The following is a 22,268-nucleotide window of genomic DNA, read 5'->3' on the forward strand; positions in this document are numbered from 1 at the left end:
CGCCGTGAGGATGGAGCGCCGAGGCTGGGGCTGGCTAGGATGACCTGGACGGCAACCTTCACTAACTCAGTCATCTCCCCGCCTCTCCAAATGTAAAAATGCAGCTGCTTTAAGCTGGGAGAAATAACGTATCAATTTCCCACTCCCAGCCTCAGCAGACACCTCCCAGGCGTTCTGCAGCAGCCCCTCCGCATCTCCCGGAGCTGGGGGCATCCTCGGGGAGAAGGTTGACGCTGGGGGCCCCTAACAGGGGAGGGGACGGAGTTGGGGGCGTCAGAGGGGAGGAAAGGGGGTGGAGACAAGGGGCGGGGCGGGGACGGGCGAGGGCCTCTGGCTCCGCCCTTTCCTGGCGGCTGGGTATTTTAACACCGCCCGGCGCACATGTCGGGGGAGGCCCGGCAGCTGCAGCTGCGAGCGCACAGACGGCAGCCCGGCCAGAGTGAGGCGGGCGCCGCCGCGATGCTGCGAGGTGGACGGCGCGGGCAGCTTGGCTGGCACAGCTGGGCTGCGGGGCCGGGCAGCCTGCTGGCTTGGCTGATGCTGGCATCTGCAGGCGCCGCACCCTGCCCCGATGCCTGCTGCCCCCACGGTCCCTCGGGACTGCGATGCACCCGGGATGGTGCCCTGGATAGCCTCCACCACCTGCCCGGCGCAGAGAACCTGACTGAGCTGTGAGTGTTCGGCGGGCTCGGGGGCTCGGGGACAGGCAGGCATTGCTGTGCCCCGAGGGCGCTAACTCGCCGCTTGTTTGCTGGGTCAGGCAAGGCGTCACGGTGGAGGGCTGGCACCACGCAGCCTTCGGCGGTGCCCTGGCGTTCCTCCGCAGCCGCCGCTGCCCTAGCAAGCTTTATGGTGACAGCCTGGATGTTTCCTAGTGTTCAGCGCAGCTGGGCAGCCGGCTTTAGGGAGATCGAGTGGGGAATCACCGTGGACCAGGTCTGAAAGAGCCCAGCCGTCTAACAGCCACTTTCTGGAGCTCAGCCAGGAGACCCTGCCCTGTCCCACTAGAGAAGGGTGGTGCGGAGAAGTCCCCAGTTTGTCACCCTTACTGCCAGCCCCCACCCACTTCCTTGTTATGATGAGGCAACCTCAGGTTTTCTCCTGGAATTGGGGATTGAGCTGGCATTGGTGGGAGGTGGTGAGGAGCGTAGCTGGGTGGTTGAGCTCTCCTCTTTGCGTTTTTACCATTCCTTGTCCCAGGACCCCTTGATTTGGATCTGGGAAATGGGACCCCTTCCTGGATTTTCTCTCCCCACTCCCATCTCCCTCTCCAACCTCGACTCTCTACCTGGGGTGGGAAGTCAGTGTCCTTGCTGAGAGACCCTCCTCCCTCTGGGGCACGAAACTGGGAGGAAGCTTCAGCATTCTGCAGGATTCTGACATTCTGCAGGAACTGGTTACAAAATACTCAAGTACTTTTTAGCAGCTGGTGAAACCTATGGGAGCATGCAATAATGATTGGCCTGGAGGTATGCAGGCATCACATGGTGATGACTGGAAAATACTTGAGTATTACATATGGCCATTGTGGCCAGAGAGACATCTAGAAGAGGGGAGGAACTGCTAGAAAATTCTCCTTCTGTGGCCTGGGGTTTAAAATGTGGACAAGGAACCCTAGCCTCGTGCAGTGATGGACTGGAAGGTATCCGAGGTGGAGCCCATCACTGCCTGGAAGTTTCTTGAGCAGCTTGCAATAATTGGCACTGAGTTACTCGGGTTATCTCATGGTAATTAACGGGAAGGTACTCAATTTCTCTAATGGCTCTAGGGAGACCAGGAGTAGAGGAGATGGCCTGGTCTCGGTCTGGCTGAGGTCTCTGCATGATGGGAGGGGGCATGAGATACGGTCTGCCAGTCCTAGTCCAGTTCTCTCATCACTCTGGGCCTTCAGACTGGGGTCCAGACTCCTGAGTGCTCCCCATCAGGGCTCACATTTCCCAACTCCTTCCAAACCCCAAGTGGATCTGGCAGGGTAGGGATGGGAGTGGTAGGGGGAGTGGACAGGTCAGGGCTGGGGACTAGGTGGCGTGCAGTCCGCAGGCATGAGCTGAGATGTCCCCCTGGGTGGGGCTGCAGCCTGATACCCCCTCCCCACTGCCTCCACAGTCCCCTCCCTCCTCCCTCGCCCGCAGAGCTAACGAGCAGATAATGGACTCGAATAGACAGATTGATTATGAATCCAAACGAATGAGGCAGCTTTGAGGCAGCTTTGAGCACGCTGGCCTGACAGCTCGAACACACCCTGCCAGCCCACTGCATTCTCACTCCCTCCCGGGGTCCCTCCAGCTTGAAACCCTCTGGGCAGGTGCTGGGGGTGACTCCCTCGGAGTCAGTGGAGGTTACTTTCTAGGCCTCCACTAAGTCCACAGGGAGACTTAGGACCTGATCCTGCTGTCCTGCTGGGGCCAAGGCTGGGAAGGGAGGAAAGGAGGAAGGGAGGGTCACTCAGGCTGGTCCTGGTTCCTGCAAGTTAGGGAAAGTGAGAGGGTAGAGGGAGAGAGTTCTGAGAACTGGCAGTGAGTCAGGGGCCCCTGACATGTGTATTGTTGGGGTGGGGGGGCACACTAACATGCCACTGCAGGGCAGCCGAGTTCTCAGGAACTCCCTGGTACGTCAGATCCAGCAGCTAGGCAGGGCCCAGGGCGTCAGCTGTCCCCCAGCTCCAAATGCCTGCTCCTGCCTCTTTCTTTCTTGTCTCCCTGTCTTGCTGTCGGTGCCTCTCTGTCCTTATCTCTCTGTCTCTCTGTCTCCCTTCCCTCATCTGTCTTCTTTCTTGCCTGCCGCTATCTCTCTGACAGTCTCTTCCTGTCAGTTTCCCTTTCAGTGTCTCTGTTTCACTCTCTCTTTGTTTTTCTGCCCTTCTGCCCCCACCCTCCTCGCTGAGCCTCTCCATCTTTCTCTCTCTCTCTTGCTGTGGGAGTCAGCCAGTCTGTGCCTCTTCTCCCCACCCCAACACTGACTGCGTCCTCTCATTGTCCCTCTCCTCTTCCTGGGTCCCTCCTCGGGGTCCCTGATGGATAGCCTCTAAGCCTCTTGCTTGATCTGCTGAAAAGATGGTGGGGGAGGTTTGGGTGGAGTGGGGGTTGCTGCTCAGGTGTGGAGAGGGGTCAGAGGCTATGGGGGTGCAGAGATGCTGGTGTGTGTGTGTGTGTGTGTGTGTGTGTGTGTGTGTGTGTGTAGCAGTACAGGTAAGCCCGGGCATGTTTGGGAACACACATTTGCATAAGCAAATGTGGCAGGGATGAGCCTCAGCCCTTTGTGGAAGCAAGTGTTTCAGCATGACCTCCCATTGGTGAGCGTGTGCCAGGGACGCCTGATGTAAAAGCAGAACACCGACCTGAGAATGGACTTGTGTGTGTGCGCGTGGGAGATGTATGCCAGCTTTGTTTCTGTGTGTCCCTGTGTGAGTGCGTTCCCGCAGCACACGTGCATGTGTGCATGTGCATGAGCGTCATCTGTGCAGATGCTTATGCCTCTGTGTGTGCGCATGTGCACACCTGGCTGGGTGGGTGCGTGTGTGCAAGAGGTATGTGAGAGTGCATATATGTGAGGGTGTGGGGAATCCATGCATGTGTGTGTGCGTGTGTGTTCATGGACACACATGTGCATGCGTGACTTGAGGAGGTGCGTCTCTGTGCACACGTATGCATTTGTGTGTGCATGGCCGTGTAAGTGTGGATGCAGGTCTGAACAGGTGCATATGTGTGTGCCTGTGAGGTGCATGTGCGCACGTGCATGTGTATTGTGAGGGAGGCAGGCAGGAGGGCATGAGAACTCAAGTGTGGGCCTGAGCCCTGTGACTCTTATCTCTTCTCCCCACAGCTACATCGAGAACCAGCAGCATCTGCAGCATCTGAAGCTCCATGACCTGAGGGGCCTGGGGGAGCTGAGAAACCTGTGAGGGAAATGGGGACTGTGGGTGTGGAGCTCAGCATGGGCCCAGGAAGGGAGACCAGAAAGTCAGGGTCCGAGGGCCTGGGAGGACCTGAGGGGCTGAGGACTGAGGGACTGGGAGAGGTCAGGAAGCTCAGGGCTTTGGGGGTCTTGAGTAGTTGAGGAAACAATGAAGGGCCTGGGGAGGGGGAGGAGTTCAGCACGGGAGACTTGGGGGCTGGGATATCAGGGAGAGCCAGGGGCCCAGAGGAGCTGAGACCTGGGGACTGAGCCTCGGGCACCCCTCCCCAGCACCATCGTGAAGAGTGGTCTCCGTTTCGTGGCGCCAGATGCCTTCCATTTCACTCCTCGGCTCAGTCGCCTGTAAGTGGCCAGTGCTGGGTAGTGGGGGTGGGGGAGGACACCCAGACTTGGGCTGCTAATGGGCTTGGCTGTCCCCAGGGAATGATTGTGAGGAGGGTCCAAGCCTTGTCAGGGAAGTCACTTCACCCATTCTCCTGGGGCTTCCTCCCATCTCCCTCAGGGACGGCATGCTCTCACCCTGCCAGCTAGAGGTCCTTCTTGCCGTCTCACTTCCATGCTTCATGCCTCATGCTGCAAGGACACTTCCCATAGGTGCCTGCCCTCTCTCTCTCCCCAGGGTTCAGACATGTACCAGTGCAAAGGGAGCAAGCGGCAGAAGCAGGACTCCTGGGTTCTGGCTGGGACTCCATTTCCCACCCCCTTCCTGGTGGGGACGCATTGACTTGGTCCCTAGGACGGCCTGGGAGCTGGGGTGTTAGGTCTGCCACTATCACCCTCCTCATTCCTGGGGATCATAGCTATCCCTCCTGTAGAGCAACGGACCCCAAACTTTTTGGCACCAGAGACTGGTTTAATGGAAGACAATTTTACCACGGATGGTGTGGGAGGGGAGGATGATTTCAGGATGAAACTGTTCCACCTCAGGTTATGAGGCATTCCTTAGATTCTCAAAAGGAGCGCACAACCTAGGTCCCTCGCATGCGCAGTAGCTCACAGTATGGTTTGCGCTCTTATGAGAATCTAATGCTGCTGTTGATGGACAGGAGGCGGGGCTCCGTCGGTAACGCGCACTCACCACTTCTCACCTCCCGCTATGCGGGGGCTTCCTAACAGACCACATATTACCGTTTATAGCCTCTCTTCCTTGCTGTCCTTTTCTTTATTTTTTTTTAAGAGTCAGGTCGCCCTCTGTTGCCCAGGCTGGGGAACAGTGGCACTATTACCAGTCTGTGGCCTGGGGATTGGGCACCCCTGCTGGAGGACAGAGCGGGTCATGGGATTGGCAGGAGAGACCATCAGAGTCCCTGGCAGCCCCTCCCTGGCCTTCTGAGGGTGGGAGTTCAGCTCCCCTGTCCCCCAACATGAGCAGGTGGAGAGACGGGACGCATGGCGGGGCTGACATTCATGGAGGTGTGCTGGGTCCTCTAAACTCTCCTGGGTCCAGCAATTAAACAAAGTAAAATAAAGTGATGTCATATCACATCTATACTGGGGCTTCAGTTAAACATGTGCTCAATGGCACTCCTCACAGTCAACCTGGTGAGAGAGAGAGTGTTCTTGTCCCCATTTCATAGATGAGAATTCTGAGATCAGAGAGGTTGAGTTTCTGAACTGAGGTCACACAGCTGTAAGTGGCAGGACGGAACTTACACCCCACTCTCTCTAGCTCTAGAGTGGGTTGTGCCTTTGGTCCCTGTGTGGTGCTACCTCTCCAACCCAGCCACCACACATCCTAGGTGGGCTAGGAAAGGAGAGGGGTCAGGGTAGGCCCCTCAGAGACAGAGGGTTCCAGCAGAGGCAGCCTGGCACAGAGCACAGGGCACTGGGGCTCCTACATCAGTTTCCTGTGTGGTCTGGAGCCGGGCGCCCTGCTGGGCTCACTTTCTCCATCCCTACAAAGAGGGGCTGGGGGTGTGGGTCCTTTCCTGCCTGACCTTTTAGTCCCTGAGAAGGAGCCGGAAGGAGGAGGAGGAGGGGACCTGAGGAAGTGGTTTGAGTTCCTTGTGGTCAGGTAGGGGCAAGGGTGTGTGGGAGCCTCAGTCCTCCCCCTCTTCCTCTGGCCCCGTCCTGGGCTCTGTGGGGAGGGGAGCACAGATGGAGCCCTTCCCCCAGCTGTGGCCTCAGCACTTTGCCAGCTGGGGCCAAAGCAGTGGGGGAGGGAGGAACGGCTGTTCCTTCAGATCCTTCAGATCCCCCTCCCTGGGGTCTGGGGAGGGGGTTAAGTGGGGTTAACCCTTGTTGTTCCAGGGAGAGGAGTGGAACTCAAAACGCCCCCCCCCCCAACAGCCCCATCTCCCCACCATCCACACACACTGCCTTCCAGGGCTTGTTCTTGTTGCCTAGGCTGGGGAGGGGGAGCCAGATGTCAACTTCCTTCTTCACTCCTCCCTTCCCTCATTCTGGGTCAGAGTGAGGTCGGGTCGCTCAAGGGGTCTGTCTTGCTGTGTCTCCACACCCGCAGGAATCTCTCCTTCAATGCTCTGGAGTCTCTCTCCTGGAAAACTGTGCAGGGCCTCTCCTTACAGGAACTGTGAGTGAGGGCACTTCCAGGGGCAAGAGCAGCAGGTGTGTGTGTGCCTGGATGCGCTTGGCTCTGCGGGACGGCATGTCACTGTGTCTGTATGGCACTGCTGGGGGTCTCTGGGAACTGTGTGCATGCCAGTGAAACATCAATCCAAGCAGAGGCTGCAGGACCACCCGTTAAAGGGGCTGCTTCCCTGGGGAGCTGGCCTGGATGGCCGATGCTGTGTGTGCTGGGCCTGGCTGAGCAGACCGAAGGCCCGCTGTGTGTCCACGGCACATCTGCCCACATTCCCTGGGCACCCTGCACAGGGTGAGTGGGGCAGCAAGGCTCCATGTGGACCTGGCAGGCACTTAAGGCCTCTGGGTCACTCTGGGAGGCTGTGCCCTTCCCTCCTTGTCACCATGCTGAGGGCCCTTTCCTGGTTTGTCACCTGGGAGCCTGGGGTAAGTCAGCCCATGCATCCCCCAGTCATCAGCTGGTTTCCATGTTCTGCATTCTATTTCCTTCATTTTTGAACTATTTGTTTTTTGGTAGAGATGGCGTTTTGCCATGTTGCCCATGTTGGTCTTGAACTCCTGGGCTCAAGCCATCCTCTGCCTCGGCCTCCCTAAGTGCCGGATTAACAGGCAACAGGCGTGAGTCACTGCCCCTGGCCTATTTCTTTGAATAACATCCTGTTACTGGAGTCAGAGAGAAAGACCTCTGTGTCCTCCCTTTCACCTGGAGACCATCCTCCCTGCTGCTTAACTGCTCCCTCTTATCCCCTGTGGCCTCTCAGGCCCCTTCCCTGACTCTGTCGGTGTCCCCCACGCCCACCAGGGTCCTGTCCGGGAACCCTCTGCACTGTTCCTGTGCCCTGCGCTGGCTACAGCGCTGGGAGGAGGAGGGACTGGGCGGAGTGCGTGAACAGAAGCTGCAGTGTCATGGGCTGGGGCCCCTGGCCCATATGCCCAATGCCAGCTGTGGTAGGTGCCAGGTGTGGGAGGTGGCATAAGGGGGCTGGGAAAGAGAGCTACCTGCCTGGGGGAGAGGGCACTGAGCAAGCACAGGAAGGGCCTGGGGAACGGGCACTAGCAAGGCTGGGGGAAACTGCCTGGGTGACATGACCCGGGCTTTGGGTCATTGAGGAGGGTGGGGGAAGGAGCACCCTGCAGTGGAGTCCTGGGGCCACTCTCAGCTCTAACACCCCTTGGCCCTCGGGCATCCTGGGTGGCCAGGTATGCCCACGTTGAAGGTCCAGGTGCCCAACGCCTCCGTGGATGTGGGGGATGACGTGCCACTGCGGTGCCAGGTGGAGGGGCGGGGCCTGGAGCAGGCCGGCTGGATCCTCACGGAGCTGGAGCAGTCAGCCACAGTGATGGTGAGAAGCCCTTCGCCCGCAGCCCCCGAGAGGTCCTGGCAGGGCACAGGGGACAAAGACAGAAAGAGAGACACACTGTGGAGCAAAGAGACAACGAATAAGGAGCACACAGAGGCTGAGGGATGGATGCACGGAGATGGTTTAGACTCACAGGGCTCAGGCCTGTGCTGTGGGCAGCCCAGGGCACCTACACACCCTCGGGGTGGTCACTGGCCCTGCAGGGACCCCAAGCCACAACAGAGCCCCAGGACTTGAGACCTCTTTCTGGAAACATGGTGTTGGCTGCAAGGGAGAGGGTCACAGAACCCTTACATGTTGGAGCTGAGAGGAACCTAATAGACCATCCCTCCCGTACATCCTTTTTCTATATAAGGAAACTGAGACCCAAGGAGGAGGCACAATATCAGTGGTACTGCATCGGGGTGAGTTCTTGGGGGCCTCGAGGTCTTTTTTCTGGAGACTCTGGAAGCAGCATCCTCTTGGGCATGTGAGGAACATTTGAGTAAGGGAGGCACAGGTCGGGCTCCAGCTCTCTCACTAATTAATTCGGATGACTTTCAGAAAAGTCCCTTCATCTGCCTGCACTTTGCTTTTATCTGTGAGCTGAGAAGGTGGACATGACGGCCTTCTGATGTCCTGCCTGCCCGTGGGCGTTCTCTGGCCTCTATCTCTGTTATCCAGACATGTCTTTGGGCACCTTCCCAGGCCTTGTCCTTTGTCCTTAGGCTGGCGATGGGCAGATGAGAGTAGCCACAGCTAACTCCGGTGGCCTTGTTGACAAGGTCAACAGGAGCTGACAATGGGCTACGCCCACCTAAAAAACTGGCTTTACCTGGGCAGCAGGAGTGGATATGCAGGGGCCGGGGGTGTGTGCCTGGGGATTGGGAGCATGGTGTTCAGTTGGGGAGCCTTCACTTTGGTGGGAGAGTCAACCCCAGAATTGCTGAAGGCACCTGGAACCACATTGAGGGAGGAGCCATGGGGGCGCTGAGCAGGGGGCTTCAGACATGGTGGAGGGGCCACTAGCCCTGAGTGGTTCCTTCCCCTCCAGAAAGCAAAGCTGCCTGGAGTGGGTGAAAGAGAGGGGACCAGGCATGGAGAGACCTTAGATCAACTCTCTGTTTGGGGCAATTCCAGGATTTGCTTTCTCTTTGAGAGACTTACATGTTTGCTACCATCTGTGTTGTCTAGAAACTACCTATACAAAAGTTGCACCCTACTGGGCACAGTGGCCCACACCTGTAATCCCAGTGCTTTGGGAGGCCAAGGAGGGAAAATCACTTGAGACCAGGAGGTTGAGACCAGCCTGGGCAACAAAGCTGGAGCCTATCTCTCTCTCTCAATCTCTCTCTCTCTCTCTCTCTCTCTCTCTCTCTCTCTCTTTTTGGCAGAGTCTCGCTCTGATGCCCAGGCTGGAGTGCAGTGGCATGATCTCGGCTCACTGCAACCTCTGCCTCCCGGGTTCAAGTGATTCTTCTGCCTCGGCCTTCCGAGTGGCTAGGACTACAGGCGTGCGCCACCAGGCCCTGCTAATTTTTGTATTATTAGTAGAGACAGAGTTTCAGCATATTGGCCAGGCTGGTCTTGAACTCCTGACCTTGTGATCTGCCTGCCTCGGCCTCCCAAAGTGCTGGGATTACAGGCGTGAGCCACCGTGCCTGGCCAGAGTCTATCTTCTTAAAAAAAATATATTACACCCTAACTGGGTTAAATGGAGGGGAAAAGAGGCTGCTGCCTCTCAGTTAAGAGCATAAGGAACGGCAGAGCAGCTCAAGGGGAAGAGTTATTGGCCCCACAGTAAGCGGAGGGGATGGGACAGCCAAGGGGAGCAGAGAGCAGGGCAGAGCTTCCTCTCGAGATGGCTGGAACCCAGAGCTTGTACAAAAGGCTGGAACTCTGCTGGAACCTTTGAACTCACATATTCCGATGGAAGCCTGGGGAAACCATACCTCCTCTGGCATGTGGTCAAAGAATTTCACATTTATGAAGTTTTCAGATAAATGAGATTTGTCCACCACTTCATTATTTTCATCATTTGGTGAAAATTTCTTTGTAAAATGTCAGAAGATAATTTGCTCACCTCTTCAGCTTACAAAACAAACAAAAACCCATAGTTCAGCAAGATGAAGAATCGTCATATCATGTAACTTATACATGACAAATCCATGGTTTCCTAGGAAGAGAAACTCAATCTGAGTCAGCCCCGATGATGATTCAGAATCAAGTCGCTCTGCCTGTCTAACCTCACCTCATCTGCTGCAGGAGGCATTACTGCTGCTGTTGTTTCTAGCGGCCGCCCTGCTATTTGCACTGTCTCTTTGTTTCTGATCTTCCTTGGGCTGAGATTCAGTTTGTTAGAACTGCGTGTAAAACGGGAATGAATAGACGGTGAGGTCCAAGTGGGGTCTCCAATGAGCTGGGTACGAATTTGGTACTTGGGATTCATGATGTCTGTTTAGCTGCTCAGATGGCTGGTTTTAGTTTCAGTTTGGGGTATTTTGTGCCTATTTTGAGGTTATTGGTGCTATTTTAGATTTTTCAGATAATTAAATATGTGATTCAGGCTGGGTGCAGTGGTTCACACCTGTAATCCCAGCACTTTGGGAGGCCAAAGCGGGAGGATCGCTTGAGACCCTGTTCAAGACCAGCCTGGGCAGAACAGCAAGACTCGGTCTCTACAAAAATAAAACATAAAATTAAAAAATGTGATCCAAGAGATAGTCAACTAACAAACCTAAAGGAGGAAGCAGTTCTCTGATACGTTCTCTCCCACCCCTCTCTCCCTCTTCTTCTCTCCCAGTTCTCCTCTCCTTTCCATCTGGAGCCAGACGGGCTCTCCAAAGACATCAGCCCCCACCCCAAGCTGGCTAAAGCTCTTTCTGATTTCCCTCTCTCTTCCCTGATCTAGAAATCTGGGGGTCTGCCATCCCTGGGACTGACCCTGGCCAATGTCACCCGTGACCTCAACAGGAAGAACGTGACCTGCTGGGCAGAGAACGATGTGGGCCGGGCAGAGGTCTCTGTTCAGGTCAACGTCTCCTGTGAGTCTCAGTGGCAGCCCCTGCACCCACCCCCCACTCATCTCTTCTTCCCTCAAAAGAGGATGCAGGGTGGGGGGCTGGAGGAAAGGGTGGGATGTGCGTCTCCACAGCTGCTCCCTCCCAGCTGTTTCTAGATTCCCATGAAAACCTGATCCTTTGGGGGAAGTCCTGGGGGCTCGTCAAGGCCAGAGGGACGGAGATGGATTTCTTTCTGGCCTCCTGCCCAAGACTTGCTACCTGAGGCCCTCAACACCAGCTGCCTGGCTGTTCCCACTGCTCCAAAGTATTTCTTCATGCCCGTCCCTCTTCAGATCCTTCTCCCCGAATCCTAGTTTCAAAAGAGGAAGTTCTCCTCCTGAGTTCCTCTTTAGGCTCGCTGCCTAATTTCTCTAGGTCAGCCAACAAATTATCCTAAATTTTCTACTTTATACCAGTTTTCTTCTTTTGTTGCGAAATATTCATAGAAATGTGCAAAAATATATATATATACTTTAAACAATAACTACTCTTACCAGCACCACAGAAGACCCCTGCAACACCTCTCCCTAGTCACAGTCCCATCCCCCTCTCCCATCTCATGTTGACTTTTTTCAGGGTAACCACGTCCTTACTTTTAAAAACAATTTTTCTCAAACATGCTTTCTTATCGGTAGAGTTTAGTTTTACCTGTTCTTGTACATTACATAAATGGAATCATACTGCATGTATTATTTTGTATCTGGTTTCTTTCACTCAACATTTTATAAGGTTCATCCACATTAATGAAAGTTGCTATATGTAGTTTATGCAATTCATTGCTGAATAATATTCCTGTGTATGAATGCCATATATATATATGTATATTTATCTATCTATATATTTATACAGACATACACTTTTTTTCTATCATTGAGGGGTTTTCGCTTTTACCAGATTGGGTCTATTTTAAACCCATGTCTTTTTTCAAAGCACGCACGCGTGTGTGTGTGTGTGTGTGTGTGTGTGTGTGTGTGTGTGTGTTTTAAGAGATGGGGTCTCAGCCTGTTGCCCAGGCCGGAGTGCTTTAGGATCATAACTTGAACTCCTGGCCTCAAGTGATCCTCCCACCTCAGCCTCCTGAGTAGCTGGGATTACAGGAGCAAGTCACTGTGCCCGGCTTTTTCCAAAAAATGTAACTATAGATATTTTTTGCTTGTTTGATTGTTAGGCCCCCTGACCCATCTTCAGCTTAGTTACAGTGACTTTTTCTAGATTCCTTACCCCAAAAGACTCCATGTTTAATTGTCATAAGCTGGTACCCCACTTCTCTGGGGCTGTGACTTATCTATGGCCTGCCACTTACATTCTTTTTACTTTCTTTTCTTTTCTTTTTTGTTTTGAGAGGGAGTCTCCCTCTGTTGCCCAGGCTGGAGTGCAGTGGCGCGATCTCGATTCGTTGCAACCTCTGCCTTCCGGGTTCAAGAGATTCTCCTGCCTCAGCCTCCCCAGTAGCTGGGACTACAGGCACGTGCCACCGTGCCTGGCTAGTTTTTTGTATTTTTAACAGAGACGGGGTTTCACCGTGCTAGCCAGGATGGTTTCAGTCTCCCGACCTTGTGCTCCGCCCGTCTCTGCCACCCAAAGTGCTGGGATTACGGGCACGAGCCACCCACTGCGCCCGGCCGCTTTTTCTTTAAGCCTCTAAATTTTATATGCCTGCTGCCTGATTTATTTAAAATGTATTGTCAACTTTCTTCAAAACATCTCTCCTTGGTGAATTTCTTAGGGCCTGCTGACTGGCTTCTCTCAGGCCTGTCCCCTGGTTTCGGGTTCTACTGGCTTTGCCCCTGGACTCGCCGGGTCTGTGCCAGGCGCCCCCCAGCCGCCCTGACCTCCTTTGCTCTTTCCGGCCCACAGTCCCGGCCAGCGTGGAGCTGCAGGACGCGGTGGAGATGCACCACTGGTGCATCCCCTTCTCTGTGGACGGGCAGCCGGCGCCGTCTCTGCGCTGGCTCTTCAACGGCTCGGTGCTCAACGAGACCAGCTTCATCTTCACCGAGTTCCTGGAGCCGGCGGCCAACGAGACCGTGCGCCACGGCTGCCTGCGCCTCAACCAGCCCACCCACGTCAACAACGGCAACTACACGCTGCTGGCCGCCAACCCCCTCGGCCAGGCCGCCGCCTCCGTCATGGCTGCCTTCATGGACAACCCTTTCGAGTTCAACCCCGAGGACCCCATCCCCGGTGCGAGGGCCATCCTGAACCCTGCCCCCACTCCTGGGCTCCACCTGGGTTACAGCCAACTTCCTGCTATGGCCTTGACCCCAGACGTTGGAGTGCCTGGTTCCGGACAGAAAGGAGTCTGGAGTCCCAGGGTCCAGCTTACCCTCTCCCCGAGCCAGGACTCCTGAACTCCTGAGCTATTCCATCCTTGTGGGCTGGCTGAGGAGACAGCGCCAGGGTGTCACGGCCCAGCTGGAAAAGGGTCACATGCATCTTCTCCCTTGAGGCCCAGCAGCCCACCTCCATCCCACCCTCGCCCCACGAAGGAATGAGCCCCAGAGTAGACAGGGGACTCACTGCTTTCCTCCTCCCTCTGACTGCTTTCTCTCCTCCCTCCTGCTGCAGTCTCCTTCTCGCCAGTGGGTGAGTAGCCCCGGGTGGAGGGCAGGTTCTGCCCGGTCTCTGGCACCGAGGCCGGGGTAGAGGCCACAGCTGAGCTGATCCCCGAGAGGCCAGCTGGAGGCAAGGTTGGGGGGTTGCTAGAGGCGACAGGGTGCACCAAGGCCCACCCTTCCTGCCCTGTGTCCCCACAGACACTAACAGCACATCTGGAGACCCGGTGGAGAAGAAGGACGAAACACCTTTTGGGGTGAGATAGGAAGTAGAAGTTTGCGCAGACCTTGGGATGGGGAGGCTGGGTGGAGGCTCATCCGCGCACCATTTCTGGTCGGAACCGGGAGATCGCTACCCTCTGGCCTGAGCTCTGTCTGCCACCATCACAGCCACTGCGGGGGTCCCCAGGGGAGGGGAGGCGGGTCTGGAGGCCTGGCTCTGGGCTCCCGGATAAAGATATGGCTTGCGATGGGCGGCTCTGAGAGTGCAGGAGAAGCCCCGGGTCTAGCTGCCTGCCCTCCTCTCCTCTGCCCCACCAGGTCTCGGTGGCCGTGGGCCTGGCGGTCTTTGCCTGCCTCTTCCTTTCGACGCTGCTCCTCGTGCTCAACAAATGCGGACGGAGAAGCAAGTTTGGGATCAACCGTGAGTTGGGGCTGCAGAGGGCTGTCTGTCTGTCTGTTCACCTGGCTTGGTTTCTACGGGCTCTTCCTGACTGTGTCTCTGTCTCGGGGCTGTCCACACGGGAGTTCCAGGGCGTGTGAGTGTGTGGGGGTGTATAAATGAAGGCCTGGCCGTGAGGCTTGTGTGAGTGTGTGCAGGAGTGTGTGTCGGGCTGGTGCTGGGGTAGTTTCAGAGGCGGCAGCTGCTAATTGGTGGCTGGATTGTAGTCAAGCACTAAGTGGGTCTGGGAGGTCCGGGCTCTGTGGGGGTGAGGGGGGAGTTCTTTGGTGCCCATGGGGCCAGGGGTGGGACAGGAGCCAGCACAGGGAGAGGCGGTGGTGCCCCCTTCCCCCTGCCTGCTGTCTCGCTCCCTAGCTCCTCAGTCTCTCCCCTGCAAGTTACAAGGTGGGGGTGACCAGGCACCCTGCAGGCAAGGGTGGGAAGGGCCAAGGTGTGGGCAAACCCTCCATGTGTCTGTGTCTCCTCCCCAGGCCCGGCTGTGCTGGCTCCAGAGGACGGGCTGGCCATGTCCCTGCATTTCATGACATTGGGTGGCAGTTCCCTGTCCCCCACTGAGGGCAAAGGCTCTGGGCTCCAAGGCCACATCATCGAGAACCCACAATACTTCAGTGATGCCTGTGAGGGGCTATGCTGGGTCAAGGGCAGGGGCGAGTGTGTGTGTGTGTGTGTGCGCGCTCGTGCGTGCGTGTGCTGACCTTACCCACTGAGGCCTGAACCACCCCTCCCTTTCCAGCCCTATTCCAGCCATAGCCCCTGTCATATTCTCAGGCTGAGTTCAGCCTGGCTCTTAGTAGCAGCCCCACCCGGAGCCACAGCTACGCCGCACCGTGTCCTCTTCGGGCAGATGCAGCCCCACACTAAGACATGGAGCTTGGTGAATTTCAGCCCCCATGTAGCCCCTTGTCCGGGCAGCCTTGTGTGGCACACAGCCTGGCCAAGACAGTCCCCCCTTACAACCCCAGCCGTCCCGAGACTGGGGCTCCACCTGACCCTGCAAGCCCCTCAGGTGTTCATCACATCAAGCGCCGGGACATCGTGCTCAAGTGGGAGCTGGGCGAGGGCGCCTTTGGGAAGGTCTTCCTTGCCGAGTGCCACAACCTCCTGCCTGAGCAGGACAAGATGCTGGTGGCCGTCAAGGTGAGACCCTGCCCAGGAGACATCGCTGGCCTGGGTCCCACCCCCAGGAGCTCCATCACTTCAGGACAGAGTGGGGACAGATGCTGACGGCTGACGTGGCTGGAGTGTCACTGATGGACAGCGAGGGCTGGGCCCCCACCCAGTCCTGTCCCTGCCCTTTCCATGCAGGCACTGAAGGAGGTGTCGGAGAGCGCCCGGCAGGACTTCCAGCGCGAGGCCGAGCTGCTCACCATGCTGCAGCACCAGCACATCGTGCGCTTCTTCGGCGTCTGCACCGAGGGCCGACCCCTGCTCATGGTCTTTGAGTATATGCGGCATGGGGACCTCAACCGCTTCCTCCGGTACCAGCACCTGGCCCTGGCGCTGGCCCCTGGCCCCTGGCTCTAGGCCCCGTCATCCCTCCCTGATTAAACACATCCCTGCTTGTCTTTCCAACCAAGGGGAGGCACCAAGAAGGATCAGGAAGGCACATTCCCATCCCCAAGTCCCCAAGGAGCTCTGAAATGATAGAGGAGGCAGATGTGTGAATGGGGGGTGACTCTTGCAAAGGACAAGTGTCAGCAGTCAGGGGGTTGCGATGGCCAAGGCCATGAGCTAAAACTCTGGGGTGAGTGGGCTTCGCAGAAGGTGGATGTGCATGTGTGTGCGGCACACAAAGTCCAGGCCTGTAAGGGTGGCAGTTTTAATAATGACAATAGGAACAACAGTAACAAGCACTTATCAGGCACCTTCTATGCTCAGGTGCTACGTTATATCCTTTACAATTTATTCTTTTTTTATTTTTAAAAATGTATTTATTATTGTTATTGTTTTAGAGCTGGGTCTTGCTCTGTTGCCTAGGCTGGAGTGCAGCCTCAGACCCCTGGGCTCAAGCGATTCTCCCACCTTAGCCTCCCCAGTAGCTGCACCTGGCTCTACAATTCGTTCTTATTAGGGTTCTATGTGCTGGTACAAAAATACTTTGTATAGTAATACAAATATGCATTTATTTTTTATGGCGTCCAGGTATATATTGCAATTTATACTTGAAGCAAGTTACAAAAAAATTCATTTCTTTGGCTTTGGACAGAACAACTCTGATATGTTTCTCTATTTGTGCTGATAATTTTAGTAGCTTCGAGAAACATGCCTTTTTCACTAAGCCTTAGAGAGGTTCCGAGACTTGCCTGAGTGCATACAGGTAGTGAATGGTCCAGGGGCGCTGTGACCGCAGGCACAGCCCCTACTCTCAACCCCCATGCGATGGGCACCTGTTCCCTTGGTGGAGCCCTTCCCTGATGAGATCGCTCCCGTGAGGATGGGGCAGTGTTTGTAAGGCAGGGAGAAGAGGCTTTGGCATCAGCTGCCACTTATGAGCTGAGCCTTCTTTGCCAAGTAACTTTCCTCTCTGACCTCACTTTCCTCACCAGTCAGAGGGACAGTGAGCGGGGGCTGTGGATCTGGATGAGCAACGCTGTGTGGTTGGGAGTGATGGGTCATTCATGCAGTCAGGCTGCTGCAGGACTCAGATAGGAGGGACCCCTGAGTCTTGAGCTTATCCTGTGGACCAGGAGGGAGCAGGGTGTAGAGCAAGAGGCAAGGCCAGACCCAAGGTTGAGTGTGGAGGAAGACCGGCACAGAGGAGCAGGAGAACGCCAGGGAGGAACCTATCTCTTTGCTCCAAGACGTGGCGCAGGCTTAGTGCTGGTCCTGGGGACGAAGGCTAGGGACATAACAGTATCTGGGACCCAGGCTGTGGGAGATGAGGCTCTGATGCTGGATGGACCACTGGGGGAATCCATGGAGGGAATCATTAGTGCTCACAGGTGAGTCTGGAAGACTTCCCTGAGGAGGGGCCATCTGTTCCTTCTCCCCTCTGGGCCTTTGCACTTCCAGTTCCCTCCGCCTGGCGCACTGGCCCTCCCTCCCTTCATAGAAAGATGGAGACAGACACACAGACTCTACCCCTCCCTGCCTCAGCTCCCTTCCAGTGGCTTCAGGACTTGACTCTCAGCTTAGGTGTCCCTTCCTCTAGGAAGCCCTCCCTGGCTTCTTCCATTGCCACCCATGGTGCTCGTCAGGTGCCCCTCACACTGCACTGCCATGACCTGCTTATCTGAATCACACTCCGCACTGTTGCCCCTGTGCTTGGCACGCTGCAAGTGTTTAACAAATGCCTTGACTAAATGAATGAGAAGATTGGCTAGCAGGAAAGGGCATTCCTGGCAAAGCGGTCAGCTCAGGCAAAGGTTCAGAAGAAGGAACATAGGGGAATACAGGTGATGGCAGGGACTGACCCGAGTGCTCACTGTGGGGGGAGACGGGCATCCTGGACACCTTGGAAAGGAAGGAAGACCCTGTACAAATGGCTGGACACTCAGGGCAGAGGGGAGAGAGACAGGACAATCAAGGACTCCCTGGCTTCAGGGCCTGCCTGGGTGAGGAGGGTCTCTTCCCTGGGGCAGGGGCAGGCTTGGGGAAAGACACTGAGCTCTGATTAGCAAGGGCTGAGTCTGACGTGTCTATGGCAAGGGATGTGGGGGCCAGTGGGCGTCTGAAGTTCAAGGAGCTGCCAGAGAGGAAGGCACAGATGTGGGAACTGTGGGCTGTCTCCGGCGGAAGCTCTGGAGGGGGACATGCCTGTTCTGCTCCTCCATCCCCCTCCTCCAGACCGCTGCCTCTACTGTTCTCTCCATCCTCCACTTCCAGGAACCCAGCCTCCTCTCCCATCACACCCACCGCTGGGGATCACCTTCCTCAGGCTCCTGGGGGTTCTGTCCTCCCAGCCTATCCCTTCTCCTTTACTTGTTCACAGATCCCATGGGCCTGATGCCAAGCTGCTGGCTGGTGGGGAGGATGTGGCTCCAGGCCCCCTGGGTCTGGGGCAGCTGCTGGCCGTGGCTAGCCAGGTGGCTGCGGGGATGGTGTACCTGGCGGGTCTGCACTTCGTACACCGGGACCTGGCCACGCGCAATTGTCTGGTGGGCCAGGGACTGGTGGTCAAGATTGGTGATTTCGGCATGAGCAGGGATATCTACAGCACCGACTATTACCGTGTAAGGGTCCTTCATCCTCAACCCCTCCCCCTGCATCCAAACTATAGACACCCTGGATCCCAAGCCCACAGAGAGCCTGCCCTTGCTAGGACACCCGCTTGGGTCTGAGATTCACTGGCTCTGGTTTTCAACCTACCTCCTCGGCCCCCAGTGGAGGGGGTTCTGTCTCCTTTGCTATCCTGGATGGAAACAGCACTTTCAGCTGTTCTCTCTCAGCCCGGAGAGCCACATCTATTTATTTTCAATGATGGGCTGGGGCGGGCTGTGCCGTGATGGGCGGTCCAGGTCCCGGGCGCCGTAGAAGGTGACGCGGCGCCCGCCCCGGGGCAGGTGGGAGGCCGCACCATGCTGCCCATCCGCTGGATGCCGCCCGAGAGCATCCTGTACCGCAAGTTCACCACCGAGAGCGACGTGTGGAGCTTTGGCGTGGTGCTCTGGGAGATCTTCACCTACGGCAAGCAGCCCTGGTACCAGCTCTCCAACACCGAGGTCAGCCCCGGCCCCCGGTCACCCATGGCTGGCCACCTCCTTCCATGCCCCTTCAGGTCCCTTTTTCAGGGAACTCAGTCCCCCTCTGCCCCTCTGCCACAGCCTGTTGGGGTGCTCTTTCCAGCACTGTGACAACTCTGTGCCCCCTCCACCCCAGCCCCGTTCTTCTCTTCCTCCCTTGTTCTTGCCTGCACCTACTGTCCTAAGCCCAGGCCCAACTGACCCCTGGGGAAACCTCAAAGTGTTTGTACATGGAGCCAGACCCCCATCCCCAGCTGCGTTTGATCGGAGTGGAAGGGAGCAGCATGCAAAGAGGATCTCAGCACGAGGGCCCAGCGCTGCAGCAGGATGGCTGGAAGTTAGACTATCAGACGACAGTCCTACCCCCTCCCCCTGCCCTCCTAGCTGGCCACTGCCAGAGCAGGCCCCAGGTGTTCTGTCTCCCAGAGCAGCTGCCCCCACCCCCTCCTTGGCTCGAAGCTGTCAGTTTCCATTTCTCCTCCTAATGCAGTCTGCTCCCCGGAGGCTGGTGGGGTGGGGGAGAGGGTTATAGATTTTAATTTTCTTAAGCACTGAGAGAAGAAATGGAATTAGTGCCGCCCATAACCCAAGTCCTCTACTAGGGAGGGAGGAAGAAGGGGAAAAGAGGCTCCAGGCCCCTTCTCCAGCCTCTCCCTGCCACCCTTTCTCCTTCTTTGGATTCCTTAGCTGCTTTTAACAGTTCTTCCTAGAGTCTAACTTTGATCTGTCTTGCTGCAGTTTCTTTTTGGGAGAGCTAGTCCCACAGAGTGGTGTCCAGAGAAGGGAGAAGTAGGGATTGCCCTCTTCTTTAAAATGAAAGCCAGCTATTTTTCAAAGCCTTTAACTGCAATTCTGCGGTATTTTCTTTTCTCCCTCCGGAGCTGGGAGACAGAGGGCTCTTCTCCTCCTTTCAGCCCCCAACACTAAGCTGATGGATTTGATAAGCACTCATCCCCTCCCGTTACTCAACCCACCTGGCAACTTAGGATCTGATCCCAGTTTTCTGGAGGCAATCCTACCCCAGCCCGAGCTTCCCAGAGGAGAGGCTTAATCCTTCTCACTTCTCAGTGTCAGGGCACAAAGGAATCTTGGGGTTCACTGTGCCCATTCAGGTGATTACTGGCTAAGAAGCCCAGATGAGCAGCGTGGGCTGCCCTGGGAGCCTCAGTGGGGGCGCTGGGGCTGGCCTCACTCTCCAGCCCTCGGCCTAGTGTGCTTTCTCCTTCTTCTCTCTGGTGGCCCCAGGCGATCGAATGCATCACGCAGGGACGTGAGTTGGAGCGGCCACGGGCCTGCCCGCCAGAGGTCTATGCCATCATGCGAGGCTGCTGGCAGCGGGAGCCCCAGCAACGCCACAGCATCAAGGACGTGCACGCCCGCCTGCAAGCCCTGGCCCAGGCACCTCCTGTCTACCTGGATGTCCTGGGCTAGGGGGCTGGCCCAGGGGCTGGGAGTGGTTAGCCGGAATACGGGGGCCTGCCCTCAGCATCCCCTATAGCTCCCAGCAGCCCCAGGGTGATCTCAAAGCATCTAACTCACCCTCAGCATGCGGGAGGGGACAGGTGGGGGCTGGGAGTAGAGGATGCTCCTGCTTCTCTAGGCAAGGCTCCGTCATAGCAATTATATTTATTATCCCCTGGCTGTGTCTCTTGCCTGTTCGTGGGGTGACGTCGTTCCAGGAGGGAGGCATTGGGGTTCAGGTAGGGGGGCAGCTCTCTGTGTGCTCCCCCACTCAGGCTTCCCTCACATGCCTACCCCTTCTCCATGGACCTGCCACTCTCACCTTGTGACTATAGTTTGGATCCCCGTCCCATGGTCACCTGGCTCAGCCGCGGGCGAGGCAGCCTCTGGTCAGACGTCCCAGACCTTGAGACCCTGTCGATGTTTGTGCCTCGTGTTCAGGAAGGTTGGTGCCACAGTGTGGGGGATGGTGGGCAGGATGGAAGCATTGATGGGGTGTCTTCCTTCTATTGGTGTGTCCGGAACAGAGCAAGCACGCAGTGGAACAAGTGGATGAGAGAGAGAAACGTGTGTGTGTGTGTGCGCGCGTGTGTGCGCGCACGTGTGCGTGTGCATGTGTGTGTGTGTGCAGAGCAGGGAGGGAGCTGGACTAAGGACTGATGGAGGCAGGACCCCTTCTTCCTGCCCCTCTGTTACTGTTCTTGGCTCTAGGTGTTTTGATTAGCATCTGGAGGCCAGGGGCTGTCCTAAGGACAAAGCCATCTCCTTGTCCCATTCTTTCCAAGGGAGTAGGTGAGGTCTCCCCTCTCCTCTGTCCCTTGGGACACCACTGGCCTTAACCGAGTGGTCTGAGGCTCTGTCAGCACAGAGCCTGGGCCCCGTCATGTCAGGGCACCTGGGCCCTGTCTCTACCTTCCCTAACCCAAAGACTTGCATTCCACCCAGAGCCAGGGAGGAGCGGCTTCCCCGCCACCCTCAGTCCTATCACATCCAATCAGCTGCCCAGCTCCTGCAATAATGCAAGCTTGCCATGGCTCCTCAGGGCTAATCACACGGCTGTCTCATGTCCCTGGGTGCCAGTCCCACCCCATCCCCACCCCCATGATTCAATCTGTGTCTTATCACCCCTAGGCCTAGCCCGGTGGTGTGTCTGCCTCTTGTCCAGGCTGGTTAGTGCTAATAGAGGACTGACCCAGGGCTGCAGGCTGATCGATAGGGGGATTGGGGTGTGTGTGTGTGTGTGTGTGTGTGTGTGTGTGTGTGTGTGGTTGGCCCTAAGGGCCAAGTTCACAGGACTTCCTCTCCTGCCCAGTATGGGTGGGGCTGGTGCCGAATCACCCCATGGGGGGTGGTGCTTAAAGCAGGTGGGAGCCATCGGGAGGAAAGGGCTTGGGAACATGGTGCGGGGTGCAGAGTTGGGTGATCAGATCCAACAGGTGAGCCCAGGGGTGGATGCAAAGAAAGCGACAGTGTAGAGAGAGACAGGGACAGGATGTACAGACATGGCTACATGAAGAGAGACTGCAGAGGGAGACACAGGACAGACATGCAGATAGAGAGAAAGATGGAGGCAGACACACAGACATAGCAGACACCACATGGAGAGAGGGTGAGACCAGTGTTGCCAACAGACACAGGTAGGCCAGTGGCTCAGTCGGAGACGGTTTGGGAGGACATCATGGACTCCGCAGGAGGTTTTACTCACCTGTCCCCTCACCTCTGCCCTTTGAGCCTCTATGCAGGGGCTGGGAGAGGATGGGACATCCAGACTTGGAGGCTCTGTGGGTAGAAACAGGAGGGGACCTGAGGTTTGCCCCATATGGAGCAGGATTGGGGCATCACTAAAGAGCTGATTTGGAGGTCAGGTAGCACGAGGGAGCTGCCAGGGCAGGTGAACCATTCTGAAGGTTATCAGGCCTCAGGTGTGGGGAGGCAGGTGAGGGGAGGGATTCTGGGAATAAGGTTTGGACCGGGAAGGTAGATTCTGGGAGAGCATGGGAGAGGGAAATGGATAGTTTTCATTGATC

The 22,268-nt window shown here is 56.5% G+C and overlaps 1 protein-coding gene across 1 annotated transcript; it reads left to right on the forward strand.

Annotated features, from left to right (window-relative positions):
- Positions 1-367: 367 nt before the first annotated feature.
- Positions 368-20,419, forward strand: NTRK1 (neurotrophic receptor tyrosine kinase 1). Its single transcript, XM_032260679.1, has 17 exons — positions 368-671; positions 3,823-3,897; positions 4,186-4,257; positions 6,380-6,448; positions 7,262-7,407; positions 7,660-7,802; positions 10,711-10,843; positions 12,719-13,045; positions 13,430-13,447; positions 13,618-13,673; positions 13,957-14,059; positions 14,569-14,715; positions 15,105-15,235; positions 15,404-15,576; positions 18,030-18,270; positions 18,601-18,759; positions 20,026-20,419. The coding sequence occupies exons 1-17, from the start codon at positions 382-384 to the stop codon at positions 20,209-20,211; spliced, it is 2,469 nt and encodes an 822-aa protein (XP_032116570.1). The 5' UTR covers positions 368-381; the 3' UTR covers positions 20,212-20,419.
- The last annotated feature ends 1,849 nt before the right edge of the window (positions 20,420-22,268 follow it).

This window comes from Sapajus apella, unplaced genomic scaffold (genome assembly GCF_009761245.1).
Source record: "Sapajus apella isolate SASKATOON/1434 unplaced genomic scaffold, GSC_monkey_1.0 scaffold119, whole genome shotgun sequence".
In the NCBI taxonomy this organism is placed as follows: Eukaryota; Metazoa; Chordata; class Mammalia; order Primates; family Cebidae; genus Sapajus; species Sapajus apella.